This window comes from Carya illinoinensis, chromosome 5 (assembly GCF_018687715.1).
Source record: "Carya illinoinensis cultivar Pawnee chromosome 5, C.illinoinensisPawnee_v1, whole genome shotgun sequence".
Lineage (NCBI taxonomy): Eukaryota > Viridiplantae > Streptophyta > Magnoliopsida > Fagales > Juglandaceae > Carya > Carya illinoinensis.
In genome coordinates, this window is record NC_056756.1 from 7,978,296 (window position 1) to 7,993,101 (window position 14,806).

Sequence of the window (14,806 nt, forward strand, 5' to 3'; positions counted from 1 at the left end):
AGATTTGAAAGGGAGAAGACGACCGAAATTTATAGCTTCATTTTCATGTAAGTGTGTGTATATATATATATAATATTAGTTCTAATATATTTTGGATCAAAACCTACGTACGTACCTAGTAAAATATTCGATCGAGTGCTCTGGTAAAAAAAAAGGAAAAAAAGTTGACAAGTAATATCTATTTGACATGTAATAATTTTGATACACTTGGGCATATATAAACAAAACACAGATGAAAAAAAAAAAAAAATTAGTTGTGATATAGAACTGCATTTAAGTTTACAGTTAAAATACTAAATTATGCTCATAATTGTATGGCTAAAGCTAGCATTTCTCTTTCTAGAAATAGACTTCCTCATGTTTTGATTTTGAACATAGTTGATCGATGTGATAAGTTATGAAAATTATGAACCAGGGTTGGTTTGGAGAGTATGATGAGATGAGAATTTTGTAAACAGTAGTAAGATAGTTTGTAAATAGTATTGAGATAGTTTGCAGAGTTGAGTATTTTTTGTGTTTTGAAAAATGAGAAAAAGGTTGAATAAAAAATATTATAAAGTTAAAATATTGTAATAATATAGTTTAATAATATTATTTTTATTTAGAGATTGGAAAAAGTTAGAATTGTTTTATTATTTTTTATTTGAAAGTTTAAAAAAATTATAATGATTAGTTTAAAACTTTTGCATTTGAATTATGTTTAGAAATAAAATGGTATGAGATAAAATAAGATCAAATAAGAATTTTGTGTCTCGTCTAAGGCCTCAAACCTGCCCAGCCTAAGTTTTGATAAGTTTCAAAATACTTTTGGTTAAAATATTATAATCCGAATAGAAAAATGATATTTGTTCATGTCTTGAAAGGCGCAAGTATCGCTTAATCTTTTTTAAAAAAAAGTAAATAAATATATAATTTACATGAAAATTTTTAATTTTTTAATAATAAATCTCATTTTTTTTCTAAAGAATTATACGATACTTATATACTCTACAACTATATCTAACATTACTCATTTGAATAACCCGTAAATATAAATTAAAGGAGAAATGGATGGATCGACTTGCTTAAATTACCAGGACCTTTATGCAGTTTGTATTACTCAATTTGACTGGCTAAGTCTATTGGCAGCATTTTCTTGTGAAATTGGGATAATATAATGTGATTTAATTTATTTATCTGTTTTTCTGTCCAATCAATTTTCATATAAAACGAATTTCTTAATTTACTCCTAATTCTAGTTCCTCGGCATCATTCTTAAAGCAACAAAAACCAAGGAATTATAGGAGTGACTTGAAATTTATTTTTTTATAAGTAGGAGTGACTTGTAATTTTTTTGAGGCTTTGGTCTTATAGCTTTCTTACAGAGTCTGATCTCTACTTGAACTACAGATAAAAAATATGTGAACTGGACCCTCCAAGTAGCAAGTGTACATGGACACAGAGCTCCATTGCCATTCATCAAATCTGCTGAGGTTATTTTATGTCTAGAAATTCATGATGCTGCTCGTTTCCCTTTGTTACCACTATCCAAAGTCTTTATGCATATTATATATTTGAAACAAAAATTCTATGTGCAGTAACTTTCGCTCACTCTTTTGTGCACTCCAATGATATGATTGGTTGGATATTAAAAAAAAATTAATCCAACCAATCATATCAGTGGAGTGCGCAGGGAGTACGCAAAAATGACTGTATGTAGTATTGCTCTATTTGACATCTCAAACCGTGGTCTGATGCCCTCCGTGAACCCATATTGAACAATGAAAGTTTATTTGAATACCTCAATGCAACAATGTTGGTCATCATTATTATGGAGAAAGTTTTTTTTAGTCTTTCTCTCACTCTGATATTTCACCGCTGTCTCTCTGTGGCAATCCCATGGATCATTAAACTAAAGTTGATGACCCTTGCTCGAAATTATTAACTAATATATCAAGAGTGGGCCACTTTTGTAGGTATCCCTAGGGTAACTTTAGGGTGACATTGGGATCCCTATGTCACATGAGACATTTTAAGTTCCAAGGCATTTTTGTTTTCATCTAGCCTTTTATTCCAATTGGGTTAGCCGTTCTGTTGCGTACGTTGCACCCAGGTTTCTTTCTTGGACAAGCAAGATTATAAAGCCGCCATTCTACATATGCGACCTTTTCCGCTTAAAAGGTTGCTCCCATGCTATCACATATTGAGATTGTAGTTGTTATTGCGCTGGATTTTGCTGAAAAAAAGAAAAAAAAAAAAAAGAAAACGAGATGTGCATCAGTGCTATTATATCTATATTCAGGAATTTTTCAATGTCATAGTGTTCTCCCTGGCAGAACTTAAATTTTTTTTAAAAAGAATATTGTGCTCCACTCAATAATTTCTTCCAGGGATTAGAAAAAGTAATTCAAATACGTGATCTTATTATTTTTTTGTGTTTCATTTGGTTTTGCTTCAAATGAGAAAATCTGGCATCGGGGGGAACTTATCAAGATGCGTAAGTGATGTACGGTCCGATCCTCCTCAGAGATTTGGATTCGAGTCAACTTGCTTGGCCCTTTATGAGCAAATTTTGAATGCTTTGAATTGTTGACTTTTCCTGAGGAGATAGGATAATTGAATATCCCATTGTTTAACAGTAGTGCTATTGCTTTTAGCTTAATTAGACATTACCTGCCGCTTCCTTTTCAGCTTCAATGGTTATTATTGATACTTGTCAGGAGAACCATGCGGGCAAGATCATTTGAATTGGTTTTAAGACTCTACTTCAGCGATGGTTGTGGATGCCAGTCTGCTGAAATGAATGTCCCTATTGATTTTAAGGTGAGAGGTAGACTGGTCCTATTTATTTCTTCAGAGCTTGCATGGCTTTTTTGGTTGATAATTTGGTTAATTATTTTCATATTCATTTTGTGGTTCTTGAATTTATGAGCTCGCCCTCCACCCCATTCTTATTTACATTTGCATCATGATTTCTGACATGCATGATGAACGTACAGATGCTAAATGACACTAATTGTATTTATGAGGTGTTCTTTGTTAACCACAATCAATCCTGATTCTCTCTCTATGACTAGATTCTTATGATCTCATCACATATAATCATTACAACTTTACTAACTCTCACATAAAATATAATAAATAATTCAACTTTTTCAAATTTCAAAATAAAAATAATATTAAATAATTATATTCTAATAATATTTTATTCAACTTTAAATTTTTATCTCATCTCAACTTTTATTCAACTCTGAACATCATGTTATACATTACTCATACATCCGCCATTGCTTTTGTTGGAAATGTTAGTTTCTTAAATCTCTCAAATTGATACGAGCATATATGTACTTGTAGATGTATTTCCACATATTTTTGTATTTACCTTAGTTGACACATAAGTAGCGGAAGATCCAAAGGTTTTCTACATGCATATTGACTAACCTTTGACCAAGAGAGTCTGGTTAGACTGAGCAAGTACTCCATGATTCTGCTCGGGGAAAGAAAACACTTGTTTGCTCCAAACTTGTACAGGATAATGGTTTGTTTCCATCAAACCAAGCCGAGTACGACAAGTTTAAGTACTGTAAGGGTGAGTTTGTGACTTCTACAAAGCTTGGTATCATTGTCTGGAACTCACTAAAGTATAGCTAGGTTTACTTGTACAGTAATGAACTCATTATTCTCTCTATTGACATGCCTTGTGGCTAGTTTTCTTTTCTTTTGAGCTACATATATCACCATGCTTTTGTTTTTTATTTACATAAATGCAATTAAATTCCCAAGACATTACATTTTTTCAATTTTCATTCTTCAGGTTTGGGATATTCAACCCCTCGCTGGTTTATGATCATCTCGGAGAAATATTTTCAGCACTCATTTTTTATCCCTGCAATGTTTCGAATGAATTAAAGGGATTTTTTAGGTTTGAGTAAGTTGGGTGCTGCTACTTGAGATGTAAACAATAATTTGTTGCTACGGTGTTCTGTTGTATAATTGTTTCTTCCAGGTTGATACTACTTTGGTTTTATTTAGATTTTTTTTTAAATCTTTTAAGCATGATTCTACTATTGCATGGTCTATCAATGTTTTAAAAGGATCTCTGTTGGCTCTTATTTAATTGATGTTTCTATAGTTTGTGGTCATGGTCATGGAATGCTTATGGTCTTGGACCTGCTGGATTTTCTTATACATGTGGTTCATTTTTCACTTTGGGATAAGAAGGAATTCGTTAAATAAACTTATGAAATAGCTGCTCGAGTTAAAGAAGATCTTTGCAAACCTGTGGTCTAGCAAAGGGGGAAATGGTGACAATAATGGCTCAGATTCATCAGATAGGCTTGGTTCTGCAAACCCAAAGGAAGTAAAATTAACACCTTCCATAAATGAGAGGCATTTTGTATCTTAGATACAATTGAAAGACATAGTTTCATGGGTTGGGACTTTTTCTTTTCTTAATGATATTAACAAATTTCACATTAGTGCTTATTGTTTATAGATTTATAAACTTAAAAAGTGAAGTGCATATAGATTTTAGATGAGGAGTTCAGAGTTTATTTTGCTGAAAATTCACTGTTGGCTAAGAAAATTTTACTTGCGGGAAATGAAATTCATAAAATTTCAATCAATTCTTGAGTGCTTGTGAGAAAAAGACACATTTTATTTGCTATGAGGAAGGAAAAGAAGCTCATTTGATATGAGTGGATAAAAACTAATATAATTTTTTTAAAAATTGCTAAAAGAAATTATGAATAATTATGGCCAGACGTATATTTGGCAAATATTCACACTTTTTGCGGCGACTAAATGTCGCGGGGATAGTAAAATATTTCTATCAATTCCTAAAATAGTTTTCTTTGCTCAAAATTTGGAGTGACTTACGGGACACTATTTTTAGCTGGAAATATATTTTTCTAGCAAAAATGAGACCATTTCGGACTACTTATATTCGCCCGAAATAAGCTTATTCGTTGTAGTGATTATATTATTTTTTGTAAAAAGTATGCTTAACCCAATTAGGCAAATGTGTTTTGCACGTGCTCTAATCACCTAGTATATACATAAAGCTTTAAATATTATCCCATAAATTGTGGGATGCCAAATATGACATAGTTGTACAACAGCAAGGAAGGGAAGCACCAATGACGGGCTTGATTCATGGTGGTAGCTTGGTCTTCGAATGTTGAAATTCTGTATTGATGTCGCTGGAATGATTTATGGCTTGATCAATGGGTATGCTGACAGTTACCAAGGACAAAGAGGTGAACGTAAAGACCACAGATTATCATGATGAATTTGACTAATTTATTGAGAGAGCGAGCATTGTGTTTTATACTTCATTATATAGAAACCTAAAATTTGTATTTGCCAATCAAATTATTTATCTTAAGTTATGCCCTCTTTCTTCCTGGGGCAAGTCGCTCACTCCAAGACCGGAAACATAGTCAAAAAGGTGAAAGTAAGGACCCCGGCCATGATATTATCACGTCCGTCCAATTTGAAGTACTAGACATCACTACAGTATTGTACGTGATTCCACACAATGAAAGCTTGAAAAGTTTGCCATTTTATTATTGGCAATTACCCCGCTAATTCAATCCAGTTTATAAAGATGTAATTAAAAAACCATTCATCCAGTCGTTGCATATTATAAACAAAAAACATTATTACTTGCCTTTGAAGAATCTCTTCACAAATGGACGCTTCTTTTGCCAATAAGGTCATCATCTTCCTTTGGTTTATAGATCTCACCTTTTGCCCATCCGATTGGGTTGAAGCTGAAGGCAGCAAAGAACAGAACAGAGCTCTGTTGGAGATCAGAAACTCTACACATGGACGTCTAGCATCGACGTGGGAAAACGATAGTATCAAGTGTGAAAACGATCTTGGGAAAGTTACCAGTATCGTTCTAAACGTGGACCACGGCACGTCAATCACATGGTAGTATCGTTCTAAACGTGGACCACGGCGCGTCAATCATATGGTATCCGAATGTGACTTTGTTCACCTTACTCAATGAACTGGAGCGAGGTTCTTGATCTTAGCAGCGTGAACATCGGAGGAGAGCTTCAAGCAGAAAACCTAAGACCTAAAACAAAGTCAAAAAGATGAACGTAAGGACCCCGTGATATTATCACGTCCGTCCAATTTGAAGTAGACATCACTGCTGTATTGTACGTGATGCCACCCAATGAGGCTTGAAAAGTTTGCCACTTTACCATTGGCAATTACCCCGTTAATTCAATCCACTTTATAAAGATGCATGCAAAAAACCTTTCATCCAGACGTTGCATATTATAAACAAAAACATTATTACTTGCCTTCGCTTTGAAGAATCTCTTCACAAATGGACGGTTCTTTTGCCAATAAGGTCATCATCTTCCTTTGGTTTATAGCTCTCACCTTTTGCCCATCCGCTTGGGTTGAAGCTGGATGCAGCAAAGAACAGAACAGAGCTCTGTTGGAGATCAGAAACTCTACAGATGGTCTAGCATTCGACGATTTTGACGGGAGTCATTGTTGTCATTCACGTCATAGTATCTGGTGTGACAAAGATCATGGAAAAGTTACCAGTATGGTTCTAAACATCGACAGCATGAAGGTGCCGTCAATCACATGGCATCCGAATGTGACTTTGTTCACCTTATTCAATGAACTGGAGGTTCTTGATCTTAGCAGCATGAACATCGGAGGAGAGCTTCAAGGTGAGAACCCCAACCCCATTTCTAACCACATTTGTACTACGTAATGATTATATATATATACATACATATATATATATACATATAAAGCAACTTTCTTTGACGTTGTTGATCCTCATGTTTCGCGTCTTATCTCATGTGGCTTTACTTATTAATGTTTCTTCTCCTTTTTCTTTTCTTTAAGTCAAATATGAGTTTTTATTAAAATGCTAACTAAACCGTGGAGAGATCCCTAAAAACGCTCCAAACAATCAAATAACACATGAAAAAAAAACAAAACAAAACAAAACAAAAACAAAAACAAATCGGACAATTGTACGGTTACACTGTATTCTGAAAACATTTTGCTTTAACCGGGCCAATGTACACTAATCAATTCAAATTGGTCGCGGAAAAAATCATTTTAAGAAAATTAGTTGTATCGTTATATTAGTAGCCTTTGAAGTAAAGACCCAAACTTGCTAATTTCAGCGAGACGTGCGCATTGTGATAATGGATGCATTTTGCGCTGTTACGCTTCTCATCCTCTTTATAACAATATAGATTAAAAACTATGAAAAAGTTGGAATAAAAAAATAAAACTAATGTATCTTTCTTTTCTTTTCTTTTCTTTTTTTTAGAAAGAGACAACGTCACCTGTCCATGAGTGATTCTTTTTCAATTTTATTAAAAACCCTTACTTATGGCGGAAGAAAATCGTGGTTACAATCCGATGCATGGGGGTTACAAGAAAGCCCAAAACCCAGGAATCAAAAAACCAAAAACCAACCAAAGAAACCAACAACAAACAAGACCAAAAGGAAAAACAATCAAAAGAAACCAACTTGCAAAACAGCTCACACATAAGAATCAAAAGAAAAAAAAAAAACAATTACGAAAACATACCTCATTTCGATAGCCTCAAGTATGGTAAGCCAATTTTGTCCATATAAAGGAGACCGTGCAACTGGCTAGGAAAATCTTTCTTCTCATCAAACCAATCCCGAGTAAGGCCCCAAGCTCCCTGCTTAGCAAGAAAATCAACCACAGCATTACCTTCACGAAAAACATGAGTTAGTTTATTAGAATCCATGAGAGATAAATGCTTACCTCGAACATATTTACCTCTGAAAAAATCCGTCCATGAAGAGTTCCCCGAGAGCAATTTCCAGGTGAATTTCATATGTAAAGCTTTCTGTATATCACCAAAATCACAGATACTAATCCCACCTTCCTGAATGGGTTTACAAATATGTCTCCAAGCTACCCATTTTCTCTTACCTTTACCCGCAGTATCACCCCAGAAGAAAGAACTCAGGAGTCTATTCAACGCCAACAAGACCACATTAGGAACATGTAAAACAGCAAACAAATGAGTAGCCATACTCGACAAAACATGCCTCAAAAGAATAGTTATACCACCAGCAAAAAGTAATTTCATTTTCCACCCAGCAATTTTCCTTTTAACTTTCCCAAGTAAATCATCTAAATTAGAAGCCTTCAACCTACCAGTCACAATAGGGACACCCAAGTACTTAAAAGGAAAAAAGCCCTCTGAAAAACTAGTCATCTGAAGAATGCATCTCTTACAGCGAGCCGGGATGCGCTTAGAGAAATAGAGCGCACTTTTTTCCTTACTAAGGCCTTGGCCCGACCAATCTTCATAAAGCTTCAACACTTGAGAAAATGTATTTGTTAAATCATGTAAATTTGTTAAGTATAATTTTCTAATTGTATTTGTGGGCTTAAAACTCCTCATTTGAATAAGTTGACTGCTCGTTATATTGGTCTTTGGTTTGTTTTCTTTTTCCTACTTTATTTTCTATTTCTTTGTCAAGCTTTTTTATTTGGAATACCTTGCTAGTTGCTACATTTGTCAAAATCAATTATTCTAAATTGCTTGGAGGAAATATTTACTCATTATTTACTCATATCTATTCTTTTTTTTTTTTTAATTTAATTCTGTGTCTTCGAAGCATATTGCAAAGATCATTACTAGACTCACTTGTCAAACTAAATTCTTTGCAGCTTTTTGTGAACTGAAGCGATTAAAATATCTAAGGAAGTTGTACCTTGGGAATAATAGATTGGAAGGTAATATTCCCTCTTGTCTTGAGAGGTTTGAAGACCTTGATCTATCGCATAATCGCTTGCAGGGCCATGTACCTTCATCGATTTTCTCTAACCAGAGCAAGATTACAAAATTTAAAGTCTCTGGTAATAGTTTAAAAGGGGTGTTGTCATTTTCCATATTTGCCAATGCTTCTAATCTTAAATTACTCGATCTCTCAAGCAACGAGTTGGAAGTTGAAATAGAGTCTGCCTCCTGGTTGCCCAACTTTCAACTAGGATCTCTGAACTTGGCAAGCTGCAGCCTCAACAAGAAGAATGGCCACGTTGTCCCAACCTTCATATCCACCCAACATTTATTGTATTTGCTAGACTTTTCTGACACCTCATTAGAAGGAAACATACCTTGTCAACTACTTTTCAACATGAATATCACAGATTTGTACTTGAGTGGCAACAAAATTGATGGTTCTTTCCTTGACTACTCTACTAATGAAACGTCACCAATTAAGTGGTTGGACATATCTGATAATCATATCAAAGGCTCTCTTCCAAAGAATATTGGATATCTTCTTCCAAGCTTAAGGTCCATTGACATGTCCTCAAATGCATTAGAAGGCAACATTCCTCAGTCCATTGGTCGTCCACCTCTCCATTTGATAGACCTTTCTCATAACATGCTCTCAGGAACAATGAGTTTGACTAAAACTAGCACGCGACTCATATTGCTTGATTTATCAAACAACAAATTGCAAGGACAAATGCTACCAAAGGACGCGAACATGACAATGTTGAGGGCCTTGCATCTGAGCAGCAATAACTTCAAAGGAGTAATCTCCCCCACCATCTTAAACAGTCCAAATTTACTAATCCTAGATGTTCGAGCTAATCACTTGTCGGGTAATATTTCAGAGTGGTAACAATTATTCTAAGTGGAAATTGCTTTGAAGGTCACCTACCTTGAAAACTATGTCGGATGAAAACACTCCAAGTTTTTTAAGTCTCTTACAATCGTCTTTCAGGAGGTATTCCCTCTTGCCTTGATAACATTATTTTTTGGAACAAGAGATATCTAAGCCTTACTTACTGGATGAACTATGTCAAAAACTTTGTTCAACAATATCCCTACCTATTTAGAGACTATGATATTCAGTCTATCATAGCAACGGAAACTCTACCTTTGTCATAAAAAATAGGTTATATACTTTCAAGGTACCCCTCTCTTGATGATGACCTCAATTGACCTGTCATCTAACCAGTTGGCAGGTAGCATTCCTTCTGAAATTGGAGAACTATCACATCTTCTATTCTTGAACTTGTCAGATAACTCTCTAACAGGTTCCATTCCAATCTCTTTTCGAAACTTGAAAAGCATGGAGAGTTTTGATCTTTCTCACAATAAGTTGAGAGGGATAATCCCTTCTGAATTGGTTGGACTCACTTCTCTATCTGTATTTAGTGTTGCCTACAACGATTTGTCTGGAAAAATCCCATTTGAGAATCAATTCTCAACTTTCACAAGCCAATGCTATGAGGGTAATCCTGAACTCTGTGGAGACCCCCTGCCCAAGAAAATGCTCAACCGCAGAACCTGGAGGAAAAGAAGGAATTAGAATGATTGATCACCCGTTCTTCTTCTACGCATTTGTAACTGTGTCATATGCACTCGGGGTTTTGGGCTTTCTTTGGGATTCTAATCATTAAAAAGAATTGAAGGCACAAGTATAATAGAGTCGTGGACAGATATATTGAGTCTTTGTTTGAGTTGCTCTCTAAGTATAGGTGATAACCAATCAATTATGTGGGCAGTTTTATGAAATATCTGTATTTCAAAGCATCACTTATCTTCAATAAAGATATAGAACTTCTTGCTTATATTATGTTTTTGTTTGAGTGCCGGCCTTTTATGTTGTTTTAAATGATTTGGTCCTTTATTTTTTGAGTAATACAGTTGTGATTGCGCAAGTGCCGAGCAATTGTTTAGAAAAAGTGTGAGGTCTACTATTAAAAAATTACTTTTTTCATATTGATTTCGTATTTATTCACTTTTTTCAAAAAGATTGTACAACACTTACGCATTTCATAACTACAAATATCATTTTTTTTTAGCTCATGACTAAGAGTGTGAATGGTGACTTTGATGCAGTGAGTAGCTAGGAAGTCAATAACAAATACTGAAAAAAGTAAAAAAACTAAGGTGTTTTAAAAATGAACAATGCTACTAAGATCGATGGAGTACCGATCAAATGACCGATGCAGTGTAAAAAATTAAAAAATAAAATAAAATAAATATTTTTTCTTCTTTTATTTTAATCATTTTTTGCATAGTTTTAAAGATTTTTAAAAAATACAAAAAATATATTTATTTATTAATATTTACTTCCTTAATCATTAAGTAAAATTAAAAAATAAAAATAAAATAAAAAACTCAATCGGTCAAATATATCAATTCAATTAACATTTTCCTTAAAAAAATACCCTTTCAAAAGATCAAAACTTTAATAATTTGTCTACTAGCAAAATACTTTTTAAATGATTGTAGTTCATTTTTGCAATCTCCATATATTTAGGCCGACAGTAAAAGTATTTTATTAAGCAAAACCGCTTTGGAGCGGTCCAGCTTTTTTTTGTCCCTAACAGCCCTAATGTTGGCCTACCATGTCAGCAAATTTACTTTCATATTGAAACTACGTTAACAATTTTTAATATACTCTACTATTATTTATTATTTTATTATTACTTTTCACCTACATTTTATTACTATTCATTATTTTTTACTATTATTTAATATTCTATTATTACTTTTCAACTATTTTTTCTATTATTCATAACCAACGGTTTACATCACACTCGATGGAATGAATCCTTCAGCACTCTCTATCATTCAAGCCACCGCAGAGTGCATAGAAATCAATATAAAAAAACTATGCCATTTTTCTCTCTTTTTATAACAATTTATATGGGACAAGAGGTAAGCAAGAAATGAAGAATCTTCAGCAGCTTTTCCCCATAATCATTTTTCCCAAATTGAAAGATTACCAAATTGAACAATTTAATTTGCTGGATATAATAATAAAGAAAAGTGTGGGCTTTATTTCTAATCGCAGAGCTCGATCAGTTGCTTTTTCTGGGTCTGCCTTTCCAACTAGCCTTGCTTCTCTTCTCAGACAAGCCTTCTCCTTTGGGTGAACGAAGCCAAACTCCTCTTCCATAGCTTTAAAAAACAAGTCTTGGAACAAATGATGCTTCAAGTAGGATATTGGAACCATAAAGTGCTTCTTCATCTTCTTCCCTTTCTCTCCCATGTATATGGCAAAATGGCCTCTGTCCTAGTCATTGAAAATTAACACTTAGAGGGAGACCACCTTTGAATAATTTGCTTAGCATGAAGAATCGCCTCTAGCAGACTAATACCCATTTTTTGCTACTGCTATGCCAAAGAGATGAATTTGCAGAGATGTTTTGTAGAAGATGAGGTGATCAGAATTTGCTATAGTGCGGCTCCATTTTAGTTTAGATGGGAAGTCCATGTGGCATCATTTTATTGGGAGGCTACTATTTGATAGAGTTCGGTCTGACCGATTATAAGTAGGGCTATTCATCCAGACCTATTTTATCCGGCCCAGCCCAGAATCCGGTTATATCGAATTCTGGTTCCAGTTTTCGACCCGAGTCAAATCTGGAACAAAATCCAGATTGAGAAAACTGGATTAATCCGGTCTGGGTACCTGATTTTAAATTCAGGACGCAGGTTTTATAAACTGGAAAAAAAAAATAAAAATAAAAAAATTCTACCCGCCCTCTATTCAAATCGCTCTCTCTCTCTCTCTCTGCTCTATGATGCGAACTACTTCGCCTCCCTCCCCTAGTTCCTCTCTCTCTCTCTCTCTCTCTCTCTCTCTCTCTCTCTCTCTCTCTCTCTCTCTCTCTCTCTCTCTCTCTCTCTCTCTCTCTCTCTCTCTCTCTCTCTCTCTCTCTCTCTCTCTCTCTCTCTCTCTCTCTCATCCCTTCAAGCGCCAACGCTTTCATTTTGTCCGGAACCAAAATTTGATCGCGCTGCTCACCAATCATCTCCTTTTGTCATCAATCCCTGATCTCTCTGGTGCCTTTCTCATCTGTCTAAATTTTTATCTCGTTATCATTGCTATTTTTTGATCTCTTGTATTGTACTTTAACGTATTTCTATTTGGGTATGTTTTCTTTCTTCCCTTTGTTGTGTTCTCTATTTGTTGATTTTGAGTTTTTTTTTCACTGTCGTGTCTGTCTCGATCACCAGTGACCAATGTGAACAAAGAATGTAAATGTAGTAGATCTAGTGATTTGGTGAACTGGGTCTCTCTGTGTTTGGATAGATCTAGTAAATCTAGTGATTTGGTGAACTGGGTCTCTCTGTGCTGGGATAGATCTAGTGATTTGTCGAATGGGATTTTTCAGCCTTTAAATGGATGATGATGATGGTTGCTTTGAGGCATTTTGCAAAAGTTACCATTTCTCTAAGGGAATATGTGTCCATTAGCTCTGTAGAGTTGGGGGACATTTTGGTTAATTTGCCAATTGCAGTCTGTTTATTTTCATTTTTGTTGCGGCTTAATTAGTTAGGTTGTGAAACAAATATGAATTACTAATTCTTTGTTTTTCTTTACTGAAGATAATAGGTTACTATCTTACCTTTCAGAACCCCACCTTCCCCTTATAAACTTTGAAGAGGTAGATTCTCTTGGCCTTCGTATTTCTTTGCATTGTTAAAGAGCAGTACAAGTATCAGTGTCAATGGCAATACTATACAAGATGCACTGTGCCATCATCTTATGTTTTATGTTAATCTGGATGTAGTTTTGCCATTCATTTTTGGGGATGGAGTATTGCAATTCTTAACTAGATGCACTGTACCTGAATATACCCATGATAAGATTCAACCTCTTGTTGTGCTGCTCACTCTTGCAGATGCACCTAAAGTATTCTATATGTCTGTTAAGCTTGTGTGTAAGGCATTTTCTATTTATAGTGCACTAGATACATTCTATATTTACTAAATGATATACATTCTGTTAAGCTTGTGTGTAAGGCATTATACATTCTCCATCACCTTAAATTTATCATTACAAAAGCTCCATATAAGTACACAAAGACGCCAAAACTTCAGAGTTTATTTGATATCTCAAGACAGGATCTGTTCCAACTCACACCTTTTGATTTCTCAGTTTCTACCTATTGTATTCTTTTAATGACCCAGATGAGAAAGATAGGTTGGCCCAAGTTTGTGAAAGGTTTGATTCTACCTTATAATGATCTTCTTCTTTTATTCCGACTATAAAGTTTTGTAAATCCTTCTCAATTATTTATTGGGGAAAAGGTTGATGTCTTCTCTGTAAACTGTTGTTTTGTGTTTTGGTCACAGGCCGAGCTCCGAAGCAAAGGGCAAATAGCTTGTCAAGCAAGTTAATAGCAAATGAATAATACATGGACTAGATACATTCTATATTTATCTATTTATAGTGTCATTTTCTCTATAAATAGATAAATATAATGTATAAATAGCTTGTTTTGTAATGTAATGTATAAATATCAAATAATGTAATTAGTTAAAAAGGTAATTAGTTTTATTTTATTTTATTTTTGGAAAGAGACACTTCTTATAACATTAACCAGAAATCTTCTTTGTTTTATATATAAAAAAAGATATTTTTCAACATTTTTTCTTGAAAAAGTTGTAATAGAATATAGGTTTTTAGATTTAAAAAAAAAAAAAACCATGCTATTCAACATTATCTTTTTCTTGAAAAAAAAAATTAACATGTAAGCTTTTGTTATTTAAAACAAAAAACAAAAAACTGGGTATAGCACGGAATCCGGATTTCTGAATTGTAAAAATTTGGATTCATCTAAATTTCAGCCCGGATCATAACCCATACTAATCTAATCCAGAACCCGGCCTGGGCTTGAAATCCATATTCCGGGCTGAGTATACCCAAAAGGCATGCATATTTGTGTTTCCATCGATCTCACATTTCTTTATAAGTTTCTCGCAATAACTCTGTAATAATGAGAACACCCTCGGCATTTCTAATCACTCTAAAGCC

At 34.3% G+C, this 14,806-nt stretch overlaps 1 protein-coding gene across 1 annotated transcript; it reads left to right on the forward strand.

Annotated features, from left to right (window-relative positions):
• The first annotated feature begins 6,140 nt into the window (after positions 1 to 6,140).
• On the forward strand, positions 6,141 to 10,339 carry LOC122310050 (LRR receptor-like serine/threonine-protein kinase ER2). Its single transcript, XM_043123939.1, has 3 exons — positions 6,141 to 6,680; positions 8,685 to 9,626; positions 10,050 to 10,339. Exons 1-3 carry the CDS (start codon positions 6,323 to 6,325, stop codon positions 10,337 to 10,339), a joined length of 1,590 nt encoding a protein of 529 aa, XP_042979873.1. The 5' UTR covers positions 6,141 to 6,322.
• The last annotated feature ends 4,467 nt before the right edge of the window (positions 10,340 to 14,806 follow it).